Below are 23,110 nucleotides of genomic sequence, written 5' to 3' on the forward strand. Positions count from 1 at the left end.
ACCATTTTAAAATTCCTTTTTAGACAATAAATTACATTTGACTTAAAATACCATGAAACATTTGAAAACTATACTTAACAATACACTTAATTTTAGTATATTATAAAATCAATTTCTGAAACAGAGAAGTTTGTGCTACATGTTTCTTATAAAATAGCAGAGCACAAAAAAGAAGTGTGTACCCTTTAACTACATGGGATCAGATAACTGAAGTAATAAATGACCAAGAACTTCTATTCTCCAAATGCAATGTGTTAACTGGTATACATACCCTTCCCATCTCAAATTCTCGACAGGCCATTACGATAATCTAAGAAGGAGTTGGGGTGAGAGAGAGAAAAAAAATCAGTTAAAAATAGTTTTACTTTTAAAATGAAATATGAATGTCAATAATTATCTTTTAATCTGAGCAAGTTTACTTGATACGAGCTGTTCATCAGAGGACCTAGTTTTGGTTCCCAGCACCCCCGTGGTAGCTAGTAATTATCCACAACTCCAGTTCTAGATGCTCCAATACTCTTTTCTGACCTCTGCAGGCACTGCATACACATAACACATAACCAAATATGCAGGCAAAACACACATAAAAAAATAAAATCTTAAGACTAAGCATAGGATAAATGAACTATCAAAATCATACCTTCTAAACAAAACTAACCAAATAAGAGACCTCATTTAAAATGATTTACTTAGTTTGGATTAATTAATTTAGATTAATAATCTGATTTCTTATTTTTGACTTACACTAAAATACTATTAGGGTATTTACCTAATTTAGTATCACTCAGCTAGGCAGTGGTGGCACATGCCTTAAATCCCAGCACTTGGGAGGCAGAGGCAGGCAGATTTCTGAGTTTGAGGCCAGCCTGGGCTACACAGAGAAACCATGTCTCAAAAAGCCAAAAAAAAAAAAGATTACATTTAGTATTACTCAACCAAAATTAAAGCACATTTAAATGTAACTTTCTAAAGGTTGAATTTACTAAAATTAACAACCTCTAAATGAAAGTTATGCTATCTGCTTCCTCATTTTTTAGAAGCATCTTATATTTAAAATAAAAAAGTTGAAAACTTTAATAGTAAAAACTGTAGGTATATAATCACTATTATAATTATTATTGTACTTATTTATCCTTCTATCACCATATTTATAAAGGTATTTCAATGCCTTAGTAATGCAGTAGATATTAAATATGAGATAACTCATTTGTATTATCTAGAGCTCAATAATATTTAATATAATACTTTCTCTTGAAAATACATAACAATGAAATACAAATCTTATGGGATAATTCTCTAAATTTTGACAAATGCGTACTTCTGTAAAATCCAACCTTCTATGCAGACATAATATGTTCTCACTATCCAGAAAATGTGTTCCTGCTTTAAATCTCATTTTGAAATAAAAATTTCAGCAAACACTAGTTCTGTTACTGCATTCCCCTTTTATTAATCTCTCAAGGGGAGAATGGAAGATGCCAATGCATTAGAATCACTGCAAGGCCACAGAGAAAGGAATGAGAGCGCCTCACAATGGGCTTCCCACGTCTGCACCAGTGCTGATTCCACTGATGATGCCCAGTACCACAGATGGCTTCACAGGGTCCTACAAACCTTTCAAACCTTTCAAACCTAGGGGCACACTACTTCCCTTTATCCAAAAAAGCCAAAAAAGAATTAAAATGCTAATAGTTCAGATATGCATCCCACTGAATGACCAGGGATGGGGAGATAGGCTCTCTACATTCTTTTATACTTACTTGACTTCTTAATAATTTATAGTTAATATATTTACATCTATTTTCCTAGGAAGAGAGACTCAAAATATTCTTTCAGACAAAAGTTAAAAGATATGGTTGTCAAACCTAGCATAACTGACCTCTGAGAGGCTCCACCTAGCAACCAACGGAAACAGAGGCAGAGACCCACAGCCAAACACTGGATGGAGCTCCAGGAGTCTTAAGGAAGAGTTGGGGGAAGGATTCAGGGAACTGAAGCGGTAAGGGACTCCACAGGAAGATGAACAGAGTCAAAACCTTGGCCCTTGGGGGTTCCCAGAGACCGAATTACCAACCAAAGAGCATGGCTGGTCCTAGGCCTCCATGCACATATGTAGCACATGAGCAGCTTGGTCCTCAACAATAGTGAATCTGTTACCTGCCTGCCTGCTGGTGGATCTGGTTCCCCTCAAGAGACAGACTGCTTTGTCTGGCCTCAGTGGGAGAGGATGTGCCTAGACATGTAGTGACTTGATGTGTATGGGGGGGAGGGGAGGAATGAGATTCTGCATGAGTATTGGAAGGAGAATGTGAACTGATATTGGGATGTAAAGTGAATAAACTAAAATAAATAAATAAATAAATAAGTAAAAAAAAAAAAAAAAACAAAAGAAAACAAAAAAAAAAAAAAAAAGAAAAGAAGTGCCTGTCATGGATAGAGGAGAGGCACACTGAGTCCCCACTGGCTGAGAAGATGCGGACAACTGATGGCTGCTTGGGAGGAAAAACAGTTTTTCTTTTTCTTTTTTTCATTAACAAATTTTAAATTTCATGTATACAAATAGGTCTTTTGCCTGCATGTATGTCTGTGAGTTACATACATGCCTAGTGCCCACAGATGTCACAGAAGGACCTAGAACTGGAGTTAAAGATGGCTGTAAGCTTCCATGTGCTGCTGGGAACCAAAACTAGGTCTTCTTGGAAGAGCAGCTAGTGCTCTCCACTGCTGAGTCGGTTTTCCTTAGGGATACAGTCTTTGATGGGCTCAGCAGGCCTCAGTGGATGGCTCCACATTGATGTGTACATGGGAAAAAACTGGACTCTAAGGAGGGGCACCCAAGAGGGGCTAGATGGGGGAGAAGGTAAAGAGTGATGAAAATGCACTGAATGTGTGCATACATTTCTCAAACAATAAATTAAAAATATTATATTTATTATTTTTTAAAAAGAGCATGCCTATATTATCAATCATTTTGTTGGCATTAATCTTTTTGAAAAATGATTTTAACATTACTTAGTGGCTATATCATTGGTTGACTTAGGATAAGATTTAAATTATAGTCACACTTTTCTTAAAATATTTGAACTACTTTGTGAGAATTTAATGAGCCAGCTTCAAAAGTACTTTGTCTTTTCCAGAAACATCATTACACTTAAACCATTATACCTAAAAATTTGTCTTGCAAGGGCTTGAGAGATGGCCCAGAGATTAAGAGCACTGACAGCTCTTTTAGAGGACATGGGTTCAATTCCCAGGAACCACATGGCAGCTCACAGCTGTAACTCCAGTTCCAGAGGATCCCTCACATAGACATATATCCAAACAAAATACCAATTCACATAAAATAAAAATGGAAGCTCACAACTGCCTCTAACTCTGTTCTTGGGCTTTGGACTCTGACTTTCTCTCTCTCTCTCTCTCTCTCTCTCTCTCTCTCTCTCTCACACACACACACACACACACACACACACACACACACACACACACACACACACACACACAGAGGCAAAATACCAATGCACATAAAATAAAAATAAATTATCAAAAAAGGTGCTTCACTTCTTTCTCAGTAAGACACACCATGTCATTACATACTATAGATCTCAGAAATCTATGACAAGTAAGTCACTTACCACAACATTATACTCCCATATCATTCTCCAGAAGTCTATGACTGTATTTGCCAAAGGCCCTTGGGTTGCCACATATGCTTTTGGCCCATACACGCCCTGAAAGAGTGGAAGGTAAATTTTACATTTACTATGATTGACAAGAAAGAATATTTCATTAAGGTTTCAAATTTTGCTAGTAATGTTTTCATCTAAAGCCATTTTCACAGAGTATAAAACATGGCAAAATATACCCAATTCATTTTAGCTTTTGCTAATCAATAGTACTTTTGTATTTACTGGATATATTGTACAGAATTAGCAATTAAAATTTACTTTGTACTTAGAAATAAAAAGAAAATCTTGGGTATGATGGTGCATGCCTTTAATCCCATCACTCAGCAGGCAGAGGCCTACACTGTAGTAGATGCCTGTGATCTTTTGAGTTTGAGGCCAGCCTAGTCTACATAGTTAGCTCCAGGACAGTTAGGACTATATAATAGAGAGACACTGTCTCAGACAACAACAACAACAACAACAAAAACTTACTACCCCCTCCCCCCCCCAATTAACTATAACTATAGCAGAAACACAAAAGCACAGTTGGAATCTAAGAATACTAAACTAGTTAGGAGCTTTACCAATGGCCACCTTCAGAATCTATGCAAAGAGCCAGGTGGTGGTGGCTCAGCCTTTAATCCCAGCACTCGGGAGGCAGAGGCAGGCGGATTTCTGAGTTCGAGGCCAGCCTGGTCTACAGAGTGAGTTCCAGGACAGCCAGGGCTACACAGAGAAACCCTGTCTCAAAAAAACAATCCCCACCCCACCTCCCCACCCCCCAAAAAAAAAACAAAAAAAAAAAAAAAAAAAAAAAAGAGTCTATGCAAAGTGACAGCATACTCAAAACCTACTATACGGGTTTGAAATTAATAAGCTAAGAATAGATAAAACAAGGTATCTGATTAAAACAAACGAACTGGGATATAACTGAATCAGTGTCCTAAGAATAGTCTAACTAAAGTTATCTAACAAGAGGTCTATCACTTTATTTTTATTTACATATTTACATATCTATTTACATATATGGTTTTAATTTACATATTCATTTATGTATTTATTTATTTTGAGACAGTCACATTCCTTAGCTCATGCTGGCCTTGAATTTATAGCAATCCTCTAACATCAGCCTTCTGAATGTTAGGATCATAGGTACACACCTGAACTGTCATCACACATAGTAATAATCACCAAAGGTTTTAAAATTTTCAGTTATATTATATAGATTTTAATCAGTATCACTTGGTAATTTCAGCACTATTAGTTTATCCTAGGAAACTGTTCAAAAGAACAGTGCTCACTGTAATTTCATTACCAAGGAAAATTGGAAACTATCATATGGTTCAAAGTAGGTACACCTAAACTGAAAAGACAATTTACAGAATGACCTAACAGGTAGTACTTATAAAGCCTTGATGTAAAAGTAGCACACAGAAAACTGTCTCTGCTATTCTATATATGGTTTGATCTATGTGGCATAGGTAGCTACAAAAAAAGCAAATAAAATGTGCAAGACAAGGGTTTTCTTTTTATTTATTTCCTATTAGAACCATGCTGGGTAGTTAACACCTTTGATAAAAATCATTATATAAGAAGGCATGAAGCGTAGCAAGGAAACCTCCCTCCATTTTCATACGTACCTTAATAAAATTTGCATTGATATAATCTGAATCTTGGGATGGAGTTTTCAAAGTCAACTTAACTCGGCTGTGATCAACTACAAAAGAGAAAAGATTTTCATAACATATGTTATGAAATAACATAAGCATTTCTCCTCTGGCTTTTCCTGCAGGGCCCCACAATGCAGCTCACAAAGCCACTGAACTATTGTCAGCCACCAAGTGCTGGGATTACAAATCTATCACCACATTGACTTTAAAAAAAATAGAAACTGAAGTTTTAGGTACCAGGAAGATAATTTTTAACAAAAAAATAAAACTTTGAGAAAAGCAAGAAAAATGTAAATAAGTATATTACAGATGCAATCAGAATTATCTCTGGAACTTTAGAAATAGAAAACATTAGGCACTGATGCAAATTAACTAGAGTAATGTCTAGGGATTAAACCTCAGCATGTTTTTTATTTGTTTGGGTTTTTTTGTTTTTTTAAATTTGTTTTGTTCTGAGTCCTAACATTTATCAAGTATATGCAGGTGAATATCTGTGAGTTCCGGGCCACCTGGTTTATAAGCTCGACGACACACAGGGCTACATAGAGAAACCCTATCTTAAACTAAACCAAACCAAACCAAACCAAACCAAACCAAACCAAACCAAACCAAACCAAACCAAACCACACCACACCAAACCAAACCAAACCTTTATGTGTTTGGGTGTTTTGCCTACATGTGTGCCTGTGCGTGTGGGTGTGTACAATGCCCACAGGAGTTAGAAGACAGCTCAGATCCCCTGAGCTGGAATTACAGAAGGCTGTGAACTATGCTGTGGTGCTGGAGAACTGGAGGAAAGGCCACAGCTATCACTGAGCCATCTATCTCCCCAGCTCAAACATCACAACTTCTTAATTACTGTTTCTTTGCCAAAGTTCTTATTAAGAAACCAATCTTTCACATTTCACAGAAATTATAAAACTAAGTAATTATGACTATTGAATTAAGATATGATAAGATTGGAAAAAATGAGACATAAGAAAAAAAACCACAATCTTTTACTTTCCAATATCAGGATTTCTTTTATTTTGATGTGCATTGAGTTGTGTAAATCCTTACTCACTTTCTGTATTTATTTACTTATTTTATATGAGGGGGCACAGGACACTAATGAACTGTGTGTCACATGAACTGTATCAGAGGATGAACTGTAGCAGCTGGTTCTCTCCTTCTGCCATGTGGATTCTGGAAACAACTCAGGTCGTCAGATATGGCAGCAAGTAAGTTAGCTCATGGAGCCATCTTGTCAGCCTTTATGTTGATTTACAAAACATTTAGGTTGGGCATAAGGGTACATGCCTTTAATCCTAGTACCCAGGAGGCAGAGGCAGGAGGATCTCTGTGAATTTGAGACCAGCCTGGTCTACATACTGAGTTCTAGAGTACCCAAAGTTACATAGAAACCCTATTTCAAGACAACAACAAAAGACGAAACCCTTATAAACCCAAAAAACAATAATAAGTATTTAGAAATGACTTTAGATTTAGAAAAAATTGCAAAAATAATGTAGAGTTATAGCTCCTTGCTACTGAGATTCCTAATAATAGTTACAAATGTTTGATGGGTAGGAATACTTCAGCCAGGACCTTGCTATATATTCTGGACTAACTTCAAACTCATGATTCTTTGTATTTAGCCTCCTAAGTGTTGGGATTATAGAAATATCCCCCATGACTTAATCCTAACATCCTATATAAATACAGCATAATTAGCAAACCCAGAAAACTTAGTTATAAAACTATTAAGTAACAATGTTTAACCATTTTCATAGATTTAGTTATTCCTTCTCTTTTGTCTCTTCCAATTACAAGTTTTCCTAATTTATGACTTTTGACCAGGAGGGAATTATATATTTTTGGGGACTAATACCATAAGACTGAGGACTGGCGAGATGGCTGGGTAGCTATAGGCCATTGCTGCTTTGCAGAGGATTGCAGTGATTCTCAATGCCCCTACCAGATGGCTCACAACCACTTGTAGCTCCAGAGCTAAAGGATCTGATGAACTCTGGCCTCCCCAGAGGACCTGCACACATGTGATGCACATAAACTTACACAGGCACACACATGCTCACATACATAAAGAAAAAAGGAACACTACAGAATTATGTTTGTTCTTAATGTATAACATCATGGTTGAAGACAGGATGGTTCATGAGGTGCATATACATCTTATTACTTATAATTTAAAGGAACCTCAGACACCTGGTTGATAAGATATTAGAACTGTCTAATACTTATTACCTTTGGATTAGAAAGGATCAGAACATGTACACTGTAACTATGACCATCACATTATGGCCTTTTAATCCGCAGACAATGAATCAGAAAGCCAATTAACACACAAAAAGAAAAACTAGAGATGGCAACAGCTATGCATAAACTAAACTATTACAAGGACAACTGTAACAAATAACTTCTTTTTCATTGGTTCAAATATTCTAGAAAGTACTAAAGTTCTTTTTCGAGACAGGGTTTCTCTGTGTAGCCCTGGCTGTCCTGGACTCACTCTGTAGACCAGGCTGGCCTCGAACTCAGAAATCCGCCTGCCTCTGCCTCCCAAGTGCTGGGATTAAAGGCGCGCGCCACCACCACCCGGCAGTACTAAAGTTCTTTTTACTTATTTTTTTGAGGGATAAAATCTTTATTTAGGAAGAGATATAAGAAAGATATACTAGTAATCTCTATACAAACTATGTCTAAAAAATATTCCTGGCACTAGAATGGTTACGTGTTTGCTAGTGCTTTCATTCACATTACTTGGCCTCCTTTTTAAAGTACCATTTTGGAAAGAAAACAGATGTTACAAACATGCTGCTTCTGATACATGAGGCTAGAATATTCGGTCAGGATGATGCTGGTTACTTCTATGATGCTTCCTCTTACTACGTTCTCTAGTAATAAGGGGTCCCAGTTAATAACTGTTATCCACACGGCATACCACTCTCTAGTCAAAGTACCTTAAAGGCAGAGTACAACAACTGGTTCCAAAATGATAGTTAAGACCGTTAGCCTACATGTTAGGCTGTCTACGTGCAGGGTGGGAATTACTTCCTCACTCTTAAAAGTTTTCTAAGATAAGCTATAATCTTATAATAATATAATCTTCCTGTTTAACAATAAAATAGGTGGAGCATTCACCAACTCCAAAGGCTTTCTCAATTTTAGCCCTTACAAACAAGAAAACATAGGTAAATAACCTTTTATCTAATAGTACACAGTGAAATTTTAATTCAGAGAATAGTTTCTAGGATGCAGGATACATTAAGAACTCTTGCTGGACACTGGCCCACACTTGTAATCCCAGCACTTGGGAGGCTAAGGCAAGAGGACCAAGGGCTTGGCCAATCAGAACTACAAAGTATGAGACCTCTACCTCAAACCCAAGCAGAAACAACGACAAAAAGACTTCCTATAACACAGTAAGATTACAATAAAGTTTTCTTTAAATAATTTGAAGACTTTTCACCAAAGAATTAGCTAGCAGCACATGAAAAGCTACAAATCAGAAACACCTCAAGAAGCACTAGAAAAACTATAATCAAAAGTCTGGGCCTGGGAAGACATTTCAGTGCTTAAGGCAGCTGAGTGTTTGCTGACTACATCTCCTCAGAACCCACATAAACGCCATAGATGGCTCACTTGTAATTCCAGCCTCAGAGGGCAGAGACAAGTCCCTGAGCAAGCTAGACAGTAAGAACAGTCTTAACAGTGAGCTCTGGACTTCATTAAGACTTTTGCTTCAATCTGAAGAGCAATGGAGAAAAACTACCAGCATTGACCTCAGGCCTCGACAAGCATGTGTGAACACTTATGCACACTCATATAATACCCAAAGACATGGAAAGAAAAAGAAAGTCCTGAAGCTAAGTGCAATGGTTCACATCCCTAACTCCAGCTGCTGAGGAGGCTGAGGCAGGAAGAATGCTTGAAGCTAGTAGCTTAATACCAAGTGGATACAGTCTCAAGCAAAAATCTACCCGTTACAAGTGTCGGTAGGAATGTGGGAAGCTGGTGCTTGCACACTACTGTTGGGAACAGAAAACAGGATAGTGACTTTGGAATATATTTATCTCAATTTCTTAGAAGCTAAACAGAAGCTACGTATTGTGGTGCATGCCTATAGATCCAGTATTACAAGGCTGAGGCAGGAGGATGAAGAATTCAGAAGCTAGCCTAGGCTACACAGCAACTTGCTGCCTCATAAAACCAAAAAGGTTAAATACAAACTTCTGTACGTCTACAATTATATTCCTACATAAGCACTTAAGAATAAAAGTGTATCTATATGCTGGAGAGACGGACAGCTCAGTGGTTAAGACTTCTCACTGGCTGCTCTTTCAGACGTCCTGAATTCAATTCTCAGCAACCACATGGTGGCTTGCAACCATCTATAATGGGATCTGATGCCTTTTTCTGGTACATAAATCATATATGTTTATGGTGGTGGTGCACACCTTTAATCCAGCATTCAGGAGGCAAAGGTGGGCAGATGTCTGTAAGTTTTTAGCCAGCCTGGTCCACCAGGGCTACATAGAGAAAGAAAATCTGTCTCAAAAGAGCCCCTACTCCCCCAAATGGATAAATAAAATGTAATACAGACACAGAGTATTCCTCAATACTAAAAAGAAATTAACTACTAATACTACAATAACACAAATATAACTTTAAAAATATGCTGAGTTAATGATATCGAGCACCACAGATCACAAATTACATGATAGCTATGTTAAGTTTGTCGAACACATTCTAGAATCAGAAAGCATACTAGCAACTGACTGGGACTAAATACCTAACTTTTGAATGTAATGAAATGTCCTAAAACTGGACTGGGCTAGTCACTGCATGACATAAGTTTACTTTGAAAATTAATTTATATACTTTAAATGGGTAACTTTCATGGTGTAGAAATCATATGTTAAAGCCATTAAAAAGTGTGCTTATGCAAACAATGGACATGCTAAACATTCAATGGAAATTAGCAAATTATTTTCTAACAAATATATAAGTACAGTTGCTTTCAATATTACATGTCAAAGCAAAAAACGGGTAGAAATTTATTGAAATTCTACTTGTAAAACCAGGCCCTCCTGACACACAGATCCAGAGCTGCTATTCTAAAGAAGGTTTCTCAACTTCAGCTTAGACAAGTCTGTTCTCAGGACAGTAACTGTGCACTAGTACCCTGGAAGTCTACTAGACGCTGGTAGAGGAAATGCCTCCAGACACTGCCAAATATCCTTAAGTGCCACAACCATTCTATCTGAACATCAAGGCTTTGGATACAAACTACCTTCCATTATGTGAGCACTGTGATAAATTTACTTAGCTTCTCCAGCCTCAGCTTCTCACCTGTAAATGGTATATTACCAACCACCATGGTTTTGTTGGTTTTTTTTTTTTTTTTTTGGGGGGGGGGAAGAAACTATCACATAAATCGGTAACCAATATAAACGAGGGCTTTCTTTGTTAGAAGGCTGGCCCATTAGCCTGCCACTACCGCTCACAACCTGACACTTTCCCTTGGTTCCCAGCTTTCTCTGTGGCCCTAATCCTTTCTACATTATCCCTATGAGCACTAATTATGTATTCACTGTCTACCATCTAGGCTAGAAAATGAAATACAAAAGGAGGGACTTTTGCACGTTCTCTTCTGTATCATCAGCGTATCTGCTCACAACTTTCTGTAACATGAATGTAAAAACAGAAACCTGGAGCCAGTTAAGATTTACTTCTCTAGACCACAGAAAAATCAGTGAACAGTACTGAAAATTATGCTTAATAAAGTATCCAGAAATCCGTATTAACTCCTGTGGTGGTTTGAATATGCTTGACTCATGTGAAGTGGCACTATTAGGAGGTGTGACCTTGTTGGAGGAAGTGTGTCACTGTGTAGGCGGGCTTTGAGGTCTCCTAGTGCTCAGGTTTCACCCAGTGCAGAAGAGCCCCTCCTCCTGGCTACCTGTGTAAGAGTCTCCTGCTGCCTTTGGGCCAAGATGTAGAACTCTCAGTTAGTTCCTCCAGCACAATGCCTGCCTGGATGCTGCCATGCTTCCCACCATGATAATGGACTAAACCTCTGAAACTGTAAGCCAGACCCAGTTAAATGTTTACCTTATAAGAGTTTGCTTGGTCATGGTGTCTCTTCACAGAAATAAAACTCTAAGACAACTCTTATTTCAAGGAGGATTAGTGCTATGGTCTGACTGTATTCCCACAACATTTATATGCTGAAACCTAATTCCCAATGCAAAAGCATCAAGGAGACGAGCCTTTAGGAGGTGAGGAGAGCATGTTCTGATGAATTCAATGGCTATCACTATAAAAGAGGCCCAAGGAAACTTGTTTGCTCCTCATTCTCCATGAGGATTCTGTGAGAAGGCACCAACTATGAATAGTGGGTGGGCACTCATGACACACCATGCCTTGATTCTGGACTTCTCTCAATGCACTTCTACTGTTTATAACACACCAAGTTTATGGTATTTGTGTTACGGCAACCTGAACAGACTAAAGCAACTGGTAAGGGAAGTGGAGTGTATTTGAAGCAAAAGCTTTGAGTGGTTACCGTGTTAGGTTAGTAAAAGATGTCTGACCTATCTAACACCCAAAGCAGGCCTTAGATGCATCATCACTACCAACTTCAACTTACTATTGAGAAAACTAGACACAGTAAAGACCAGCCCTGAGTCTTATAGCTACAAACTAGTGATATTCAGAGTTGAACTTACAGAGTGGTAACTCATCACTGTTACTCTGTGCGGTTCTTTGTTAATTTTATTACTAGTGTCTAATCATACAATCCTCAGATGAGAATAATGTAGAACAGTTAAGAGTAGAAGGATTAAATTTAGGTAAAGAAGCCAATGAGGAGGACTGGAAAGATGGCTCCTGAGTTCATCCCCACCACCCACATAAAAAGCCAGGCATGAGTGGTACTTACACTCCCAGCACTAGGGATATGGACAAAGACAGGTAAATCCCTGATGTCCGCTGGCCAGGGAATCTAGTGAGATAGCAAATCTCAAATAAAGAAAAAGAAAACCAAGTGGCTTCTGAACCACTATACTGAGAGGGCTGACTTTCGACGACCTCCCAATACACACATAAATATGCATGCACACAAGCAAACAGTGGAACGGAGGGAAGCAGGAGGAAATGATCTGAAAGAGGTTATCATGGAAGAAGAGAAACTCAGAAAATGGACTGGCAATGGCGTAACATTTAACAGGAAAGAAAATCCTGGAAAAAGAGCACTGGGCCTAGTAAGGTCACTACTAGGTCTGTGACATGAGGATACTTTAGAGAGAAGCTCTAATAATGACAGTTAAGGAAATGGTGCTATGGAATGTAGATAAGTGAAAGGAAACACTACATCAGCTTTCAAAAAATGCAGGTCCAATGCAAGACACCTTTACAGAATGCAAACTCTCATTTAAGCATGTGTTTACAGTTACTTAGCTAGAAAACAATATTATCTTAGCATATAATTATAATGAGAATATAATGTTTTCACTTGAGACATGCTTAAGAGACAGACTGCTGAGGATAGCAGACACAGGTTTCTGAGGCATCTTATGGCCCATTTTAAATCCACAGTTAATCAATTAAGGCTCTTTTGTGATCAGGTAGCAGATAAGTCAGTGTTTTAAGAAACTATCCCAATCGTCTACATTACTTTTCTTTGTTTGTTTTTGGTAAAAACCAAACCAAACCAAAACCACAAACTGCTACCCAAGAAGGAAGGGATTGTAAGAAGCAGTCACAGTTATTCTGTAGTGAATCTTGGGAAGGACTGATACTACCTCCTTAGCTATTCAATTCAGGAACAAAGCTCGTGGGATTACAAAGGGCTAGATAGCATTTCTATTTATTCTATCAAGGGCATTTCAAACTTACATGGCAGTATGTCCTTATATCTGTTCTTTTTAACATTTTCTTCTTTTTCTCCAGTGGCTGTGGGATAAATCTTTTCTGTTCTATATTTGGTAGACAATCTTCTCAATCGCTTAAAATACAAGAAAATAAAATTCAAGTTTAGAGAAACATTGGTATTTTCAAAATGTTAATGATTTACAAAGAGCTCTTCAATGAATTCTCCTGACCCAACTCCTCAGTTAATTCTCCTATCGCTCTAAGCTGTTAGCTTCCCTATCCCTTAAACATTAAGCCTAAGAATAATTTGTTTTTAGAATAAGTGCAAACAGAGATTAGTGTTTATTACAAATGAGCAAGGGGGAACAACTGGAAGTAATTCTATTTAAAGACACCAATAAGCTGAGAATTTCTGTGTTTAATAAGGGTCTCATTAAGCAAGTTTTAAAATCATACTTGGGGAATTATGTACAGGCTTCTTCTCTCAATAACGCAGGAGTACCCATGATGTGTCAGGCTCTCTCAAAGACAGAAGCTAATAATGACTTGTAAAACACTGCAAAACAAAGTTCTTTCACACTGAATTGGAAATGTCCAACAAAGACTGATTCTGCTTATTCACTGAATTACAGAAGTGGTTTGTGGGTTAGTGACAAATTCTTACCACATATGGCAGTAGGGATGTTCTTTGGGCTGGAATATTTCTGTTTGTCAGTAATACACTTCCTGCTTTCAGCAGAACTGAAAGTCAGCATTGTGAATTGTTTAGGTTCTACTCGAATATATTTTTAAAACTTGATTTCAAAGTAGTTTACTTTCTTGAAGGATTAAAGGCATATTGAAAGCATTTTGACTTCAGGACTCATTCAATGCAAATGAAATGAAAAAAAAGTCTGGTAGCAATTTAATTTTTTCACCAGTTTATTTTTATAGCCTGTGATGCTGACCCTCAAGCAATTAAGAATTTCATGACTATATTTTTTAAAATCAGAGAATTTTAACACATAAGAATCTTGTTTTATTCTTGTTATATTACTTTAAGTAATTTACACACAGGTATTTACATAGTGAATGGTTATTTTTGTTTTACTTTTTAAAAAAAGACATTTTAGAGACTGAACACAGGAATATACTTTTTTTTTTCTCTTAACAAAAATCATGCTGTGCTAACACAGCACAATGCCAAAGTAAAAATTTTACATGGTTATGGTGACTTTTCCTATAGTAGTAAAAATCTCAAAATATATAGATGTGTAAAGTACCCAGGTTTCCTTATGCCTGTAACCCTAGTACTCCTGGGACTGGGACACTGGGCAGTAAGCAGACTTCAACTCAATGTAGGTCCAAAAGGAACATTACCAAACAAGGATGGAGGGTTGGCAGTTACAAATCCACCTATTTTAAATTTCTACACATCTGCCCTCCAGATAAAACTGGCACACATCAAGTAACATATGCACAAAGGTGCATACTGCAGTGTTTGTAGTAGCAGAAGTTCACAAACAATAAAAAATAGCCTATTAATAGGACTGAATAAATTTGTTTCATACAATCAAATATGATATGGCTAGAAAGCACGTAAGGAAGCTCTGTCTTAAATACAGGAATATGGCACCGTATCAAAAAGCCCCATTGAATGTAAAAGAAGAAAACACAACAATGTTCTATTAGCATTAAAGGAGTTTAAAACATGTCTGTTTGTACATATGCACAAAACATGTCCCCAAGAAATCTAATACCAAAGGTTGAAGTTGTGGGGAAAGAAAATGGGAACACTGGGAAATTAACAGCAAAGAGATTAGTGTGTCTTGTATACTTTCAGATTGTACAAATATCCTGCCTACTCAAAATTTAAATGTAAGATAGAAAAGACAAAAAGGTTCATAGATTTCATTATCCCTTCTTAGCAATCACATCTTGCACATCTAGTTTCTCTGCTCAAAGATCTGATAATCTGAAAAGATATATTTCAAGTTATTTACTTTAATATAAAGTATTATGTGAAAATCAAACTTAAAGAAGGATGTCAATTTAAATAGCCAAAGAAGAATTGGCAGAAAAGAAATGTACTTTACATCACTATTACTGAGAAGAGAACTAAAAACAAAGGAAGAAAGAGGACCAAGGTGAACTATAAAACACCACACACTTCTACAGCACCTACTGCATCATTCAAGCACTTTGTTTGTGTGAATGACTGAGAAATATATTTTACCAAATCCTATTGTGAAAGCTGATAATTATTAGAGAATGTCTTTATATCATAAGTGAATATTTATGTTTGGATTTTTATTTATCCAATGTTCTTAAAGCCTGACATATCATGAATGCCTTATATACTCCACTTTAAAACAAAGAATGTTTTATGAAAATAAAATAAAAACCCTAGCATCTATCTGAGTAGTATACTCAGCCTGATCTGGTCATTGCGTATTCTATATGTATGTATGTGTATGGACACACACAGATACATACATACATATATATGTATTAAAATGTCACACAGTACCAGATATATGTATAATTATTATATGTAAATTAAATCACACATATAAAAGTTAAATATAGTATCTTAAAAATCATTATTCAAATTAGATATTCACCATAAAACAGAATAAAACTTTGTTGTGCACTTTGAAAAGTCAACATCAAGAAGTCTACCAAGCTGTATTAAAAAGACATTTAAGTAGACATTTTATTCTTATCAAAAATATAGTCAGCCTTACAATTAGTTGCAGTAATTAAAATTTTGGTTTTGATAATGTGTGATAATGAACACATTTAATCCAGTGTTATAACCTTTATAAAATACATATAAGGCCTCCAGACTCAGCAAAGAGTCTGGGCATAAAATGGCTCAATAACCATTAATTACTATTAGCCAATTAAAAAAAAACTAAGTATTACTTGTTACTTCAGATTTCCTAGACTGAATATCAAAAAGAAATATATTCTGGGCCCATTTATCTGCTTGAAACTGCTGTATAGTGTAAAGCAGTCTGTTTACCAGGAAGGTCAGACTGCTGAGGTCCCCAGACATTCAAAAGGTCTGGGGTAAAGAAACCAGAACACTTTCATTCTTAGTCAATTAACAGGTGCTGCTGCTGAATGCCCGACCAAGCCTTTGAAGGAGTACTGACTAACTGCTTGGTAGAGCAGAATCTGATTTTCAACTGTTGGGTTCCTTTGTATTTATTTTACATACAGGTTTACAGTATCAAATAATTCTGAGAAAAATGCTTAGAGACTTTTCATTGGAAACTGGGGAAGAAGCCGGGCAATGGTGGCGCACGCCTTTAATCCCAGCACTTGGGAGGCAGAGGCAGGTGGATTTCTGAGTTTGAGGCCAGCGTGGTCTAGAGAGTGAGTTCCAGGACAGCCAGGGCTACACAGAGAAATCCTGTCTAGAAAAAACAAAAACAAACAAACAAACAAACAAACAAAGGAAACTGGGGAAGAAATTAGTAAGGAAGGGAAAATGCAGTTTAAAAAGTTTGGAGAGGGATGCCTCGACCAATATCTACCGAGCGGGTCTGCAGGGCAGATGGAAGTAGTGCAGGCAAAGTGGCCCCACAGTCCTGCGCAGAAAGGTGCCACAGAGCTGGATCCTGGCTCATGTGCCTTGGGCCAAGATGCCACGCTTCGCCTTGACTGTCATCCGCCATGGCGAAACAAGCCTTAAGGAGAAAATCATTTAAGGACAAGGAGTAGATGCACCCCTTTCCGAGACTGGGTTTAGGCAAGCAGCTGCCGCTGGTCGGTTTCTGAGCAATGTGCAGTTTACGCACACTTTCTCCAGCGATCTCACAAGGACTAAGCAGACCACACGTGGCATTTTGGAGAAAAGCAGAAAGGCAAGAGTTTGCAAAGACATGGCGGTGAAGTATGACTCCAGACTCCGAGAAAGGATGTACAAAAGGCAAGCCGGGCCATGGCCAAAGCCGCTGGGGAAGACTGTCCCATGTTCATCCCACCAGGAGAAAGAGACGGTAGAGGAGGTACAAATGCATGGAAAGGATTTCTTTGATTTCATTTGTCAGCTAATCCTGGACAAGACAAGCCAGAGAGAAAGCTTCTTCCCTGGAATGCCAGGCCGCTGTTTGGAGAGCTCTTTGTCGGAGGTTTTCCCCGTGGGAAAACATGGTAGCATGGGGTCGAATCCCGAAGGCGGTGCCCTGGGCTTAGCAGCCAGCATCTTGGTTGTGAGCCATGGAGCTTACATGAGCCTCTTTGGTTATTTTCTGAGTGATCTCAGATGCTCACTGGCAGCAACAAGAGACAAATTCGAACTTTCATCCATCACTTCCAACTGGGACAGCGTCTTCATCATAGACTGTGAGGAAGCACTCGAGCCATGTCTGTATGGACCTCCAGGACCATCTGAACAGAGTGACTGAAAAGTACTGCGTTAAAGCCCCACAGTGCAGCCTCTGAAGGGAGTGCCTCGGCCTCTGGTGTTTTTGCCCTCTGCTCCTGCCGTTTTAGAAGCAGTCAAAAATTTCAAGTGATAAAGCCCCACCGGGGTTCTGGCTGTATCAGACGTTATTGGGAGTTCAGTCACAGCCAACCTGGTTTTTCTGAAACATCCTTTTCTACAGTGATTTTGCCACTCCGTCCCATTGTGTCTCTGAACTGTTAACTTATGAGGACATTCAGCATTGCACACTGGGGATGAGGAGCCTTCTTCCCACACGCTTCCTTTCACTGGCCTTTTTTATGTCTAGATGGTGTTGGCTTTTGAAGATAATTGTATGATTTTTCCACTTGCTTACCAAGTGCTTGCAAGAAAGAATGGTTTAAAAAAAAGTCCAGAGAGGGTGGAAGAAAGGATACCATAGCTGAGTAACAAATGAAGGGAAAACTCAGGCTGTAACAAATAAAAGGGCATAAACAGGATTACACTGTCCTGAGAATGACATGGGAACACTATCTCTTAAAATTCAGGGGTCACAGGTCTGAATGTAGTAGATAGGAAAAATCTGGCAGTAGTACAGGGTTTCTAAAGGCACACCTACCAAAAATGAACCCCAAATCAAACATAACCCATCTGAGGCTCTGGCTGTGCTCACCTGTGATGCATCAGCTGATTTTACTGTGCATGACCCCATGCTAAGCAACATAATCATTACCTGAAACTCCTCAACTCAGATAGGAGACCACTGCATGTAATGAATGGTAGTCTGGTTTTGTTTTCAACTGTACACATCAAGTTTGCAGCTATTATAAAAACATAATGGTTTAATGAAAGAAAACAGACTTTAATTAGCATGCAACTATCAAATTAGCTTATCTCTGGACTGTACTTGCTTAGAACGTTTGATTAAAATCCAACTAGTATGACTTACTTGGTAAAGTGTTGCTGCATTAGCCTGGGACCAGAGGTTCCTCCCTAGAGCCCATGTAGTAAGGCTGGGTTCTGCAGGCCACACAGGTAATCCCAGCACTGGGGAGGCAGAGAGAACAAGATCCCTGAGCCTTTCTAGCCAGCCAATCTAGATGAATAGGGAGCTCCGGGTTCAATGAAATGGCTTGACTCAAAACAGAGTGAAGAGTGATAGAGGGAAGATGCCAACAGCACCATCTGACCTCACCATGCACTCATTCCTGTGCCTGCACATGAGGCTCCCCTAAATTCCAGTGTGAGTTTCTAAGTTAGGTTTCATTAAAAACAAAAACACACACACAAAAAAAAACAATTTAGAACAATTTCTGAGATGGCCCTAAGTATTATACTGTTATCATTTGTACTATATCTGTACTATATGTGAAATGATATTTTTAGCATAAACAATGATAAAAATCAAATTTAATCAACTCTGGAAAACAATGAAGATGCTCTATGACCTACACTAGCACACATTTAGCCAGGATTTCCTAATACAAAACTCTATAAGCATGGGCAAGTGAGATAGCTCAGAGGCTAAGGGTATCTGTTGTCAAATGTGATGATGACCAGAGTTCCATCTCCAGACCCTATATGGTAAAAGAGAACCAAGTGCCACACAAATTATCCTACCTCCATATGCATCTTATAAACTAGCACAGGCATTCCGGTGAACACACATGCACACATTTGCTGCTTGTTGGTGCTATGCTAAACAACATGATTCCTTAGAGACAGTTTATTTTTATCCTACAGGTTACAGCCCATTATCTGGTAAACCAGGGAAGGAGCACATGTAAAAACTGAAGCAGAAATCACAGAGATTAATCTGATTCATGCTCAGCTAGCCTTCTTATAGAGCCTATACCCAACTACCTAGAGATGGCACCAGGCATGGTGGGCTGGGCCCTCCACATCTATCATGGCAGTTTCAAACACGCGGTCACAGACAGGCCAGTCTCCTTAGGAAATTTATCAATTGAGGTTACCTCTTCTCAAATGACTCTAGGCTATGTCAAGAAGACAATAAAGACTAGCCAGCCCATACATACTGTAAATTTTTTAAAAGTGTGTCTACCTTATTAGCATACACATTTCCCTAATCTTAACCCCTTAATCAGTGTGGATTTCAATACCAGGCATTCTACTTCTAAGGTAAAGTCTTAGCCCTGCTCTCATCTTTAACAAACAGTAAAATCATATGCATGCCAAAGAATTGTTTTTAAGAATTATGACTTATTAGTAAAGGCTTGATCTATATACAAGTTTATGTATCTATCTATATACCTGGTGTTCCAAGTGAAAAAGTTTAAGACTCTGTTGTAAAATACAAGAATTATCCAACCCTGTATGAACACAGCAAAACTGTACCCCAGCAGGCGAAACTGGCAAAAAGCACCATGTTTTGTTTTTTCGTTTTTTCATTTGAAGCTGTAACTCAGGACTGACTAATTAAGAATATAACTGAAGAAAATAAAGAATCTCAAGGTCTCCTAGGTTAAAAAAAAAAAAAAAAATCCAGCTGACTTCTCTGCTTCATTTGTTCCATCTGTCTTTGCTTTTCAGTACACCAGAATAGAACTCATCTTGAAACATTTTCCTAAGACTAGTACTGTTGTAACACTTTGTCATCCACTTCCTCCCAACTGCTTCCTCATCTCTACCTCAACTCTTTCTATGGACCTCTAACGGAAGTCACAACCCAGTACACAAGCACACCACCCTTGGTACAACTAGAACTACTTGAAGACATAGGCCAGAGGGTCATATTTTATTAACAGCAGCTCCTATCACCAAAATTCATGACACACATTCTTCTGCCTCTGCTTCTGAAGTCCTGGTACCTCGTGTATGTACTACCACTCCCAGCTAGAAACACAAATTTTAATACAAGTTTATCTTTTCCTTACCATGAAGTATTTTATAGAAATAAAAGAATATTTGAATCAGAAGAGTAATAAAATTTTGTCATATTGGGCCAGTGAGATGGCTCAGCAAATAAAGAGGTGCTTGCCACCAAGTCTGATGAACTGAGTTTGAACCCCAGGACCCATGTGATCACTGTGTTGTACACACTCACACTCCACAAATAGTAAGCAAATGTAGTAAAAATTTGCCATATATGTTAGTTTTATTAAACAAAGTTATATATAAAAAAGAAAGATGTATTTTACAAAGTAAATTGGATGGGAACGTGTTTGCTCCAATTCACAGAGCAGACTCACTTCTATTACCAGCACCTTCCTGATCTCTTTAGCTAATGCCTCTCCAGTGTCTACTGACTCTTTTAAGTAAATTCCAACTCCAATGTTTTCTTGTTCTCCCTGTCCACAAAGTGAATTGTTTGGAAGTTCCAAACTTAGGGCATGAAAACTATGGCTCCTCTTCTGGATGTAGTGATGATCCCAGTGACTAGGACATGGAGGGTTAAAAATTAAGGCAACGCTGAAAGTTGTACCACATGCCTTTAATCACAGCACTTGAGAGGAGGCAGAGACAAGCAGATCTCTGTGAGCTCCAGGAAGGACTACATAGTGAGACCTTGTCTCCACTTCCTCTTCCTCCCTCAGCATCAATTCAAGACAAGTCTTTGCTACATAATGAGTTTGAGATCATCTTGTGTTACTTGAGACCTGTCTCCAACAATACATGCAAAAAGTGGCTCCTAATCGAATCTTCCTTCAGATGATTTATCTTACCTTCAAGAAAACAGTCACCATTTTCACAGGATACTAAAGTAGCCCATCATTAATAAAATTAAGAACATCAAGACTCACTATTATAAATTAACTGACAATAACACTGATTCTCTTTATGTCCAACTAAAAAGACAAACCAAAGCCCCAAATTAATAGAACAGATATTTCTCACTGCCAAAACATAGCAGAGGCCAATTATCACGTCTGCAGTTTAAACAGTTCAATATATATTCACCGCTATATGGAAAATAGTTATTTTTACAACACTGGAGTGCCACAAAGCTGTGGTCAATAGACCAGAAGTTTTAAAAAGAAAAACTACATTTCCTGGTAAACCACTAACCTTCTTAAAAAAAAAAAAAAAAAAAAAAAAAAAAAAAAAAAAAAAAAAACCAACCTTTTTTCCTGTTACAACTCTACTGAAATTTACTTTTAGGAGGTTGTCAATAATCTAAAGAGGCATCAAAGGTCAATACTGAACTCAAAAATTTATAATAGAAGGTTAAGATTCAGAGGCAATGATGATGATCACGACTATTCATATGACTGATTTCATGTAATTTCTTTTTCCTGTTTTAGGGTTTATTTACCATCCCTGGCTTTTAATCTCATCACTATTGCCAATGACTATAATTCAGTGTCTGTTGTGATCTTTTATATTTTCTTATTTATATTATATAATATTTATATTATCTTTTTATTTCCTCCACAATGCCAGTGTTTTCTATACATTCAGTAAAGCAGAGTATGTCTTTCAGACACCACAACGCATCAGAACGCCACAGCTAATGAACTGGCATCAATAAAATGCTAATTAAAATTTGATCTTTGTTGCTTAGTGATACCGATTAGAAACTGATAAAAGAAAAAATGAAGTAGTCTGCCTTAAGTAATAACTAACTTGCCCTTCCATACAAGTACTAACCAGGCCTGAACCTATGTAGCTTCTAAGAGCTGATGAGATACAGTGCATCCACGTTGGCATGGCCCTAGTCATCTTGTCTTCAATAACATGCATCAAGTTTTTAAAGTCCATTTTAACTTCAGCTTCTTAAAAAATATATATACTATTGTTGTCTTGGGGCAAGGTGAAGCAGTGGGACAACATATACCTCCACACCTGGTATAAAACTCATACTTTCCAACTGGGGATACAGTTCTCTGGTAGAGCGCTTTTCTAACATGCACGCAGCCCAAGGTTCAATTCCTTGCAGCGTGCAAATAAAACCTCATCCTGTTTCCTTGCTAATCAGCCTCCTTTTGGTCCATCTCCTAATCTTTCCACCAGCTCCTACTAGCCTTCTGTTTTCCAAATATGTTCATCTGTTCTCTCCTGAAGAATGGTTTTTCCTCAGTTTGTCATGGACTCCGGCTCTCCATCAAACTCTGATCTTTTTAAGATGGTAGCACTGTAGTCATGTGTCAAACAAGGAATCAGCATACTTATATATAAAAAACTTGCCAAAGAATCCAGGGTGATCCAAATTATAATCACACTCAGAGCCATGGCTAAAGGATACAAAGTAAAAACAGCAAAAGAAAAGGGGTGTGAAGTAAAGCTCAGGGTACAAGTTTCCCATAGTTTTCTCCCAGTGAAGTCAAAGGACTCAGGAATTCCTAAAGCAAGTTGTCTACCAGGGAAACTCACTAGAGAGATGGTGCCAGGGTTCACTGCCTGGCCACATAGGCATTCTTGAGTAGTACACCCCAACAGTCTAAACTCCTACATGGAAGAAAGGTGATCATAAGCCATGTTGCTTGAACAATCAAGACACAACTGAACTACAACTTGAGGATAGAACTACTCCTAACAAGGAA

The 23,110-nt window shown here is 38.0% G+C and overlaps 1 protein-coding gene and 1 pseudogene across 4 annotated transcripts in view; one reads left to right on the forward strand and one right to left on the reverse strand.

The window, feature by feature from the left end:
* Positions 1–23,110, reverse strand: part of Ptpn12 (protein tyrosine phosphatase non-receptor type 12) — a 70,538-nt gene that overhangs the window by 30,640 nt on the left and 16,788 nt on the right. For 3 of the 4 annotated variants that reach the window (XM_034519537.2, XM_076913150.1, XM_076913149.1), the window contains 4 exons: positions 13,235–13,343; positions 5,306–5,382; positions 3,633–3,728; positions 272–310 (listed from right to left, as the gene is read on the reverse strand). In XM_034519537.2, coding sequence (XP_034375428.1) covers positions 272–310; positions 3,633–3,728; positions 5,306–5,382; positions 13,235–13,343 — 321 coding nt within the window. The remainder of the gene's footprint in view (positions 1–271; positions 311–3,632; positions 3,729–5,305; positions 5,383–13,234; positions 13,344–23,110) is intronic. The other variant, XM_034519538.2, reaches the window with a different exon arrangement.
* On the forward strand, positions 16,843–17,644 carry LOC117720929 (fructose-2,6-bisphosphatase TIGAR pseudogene; annotated as a pseudogene).

Source organism: Arvicanthis niloticus, chromosome 15 (assembly GCF_011762505.2).
Source record: "Arvicanthis niloticus isolate mArvNil1 chromosome 15, mArvNil1.pat.X, whole genome shotgun sequence".
Classification (NCBI taxonomy): Eukaryota; Metazoa; Chordata; class Mammalia; order Rodentia; family Muridae; genus Arvicanthis; species Arvicanthis niloticus.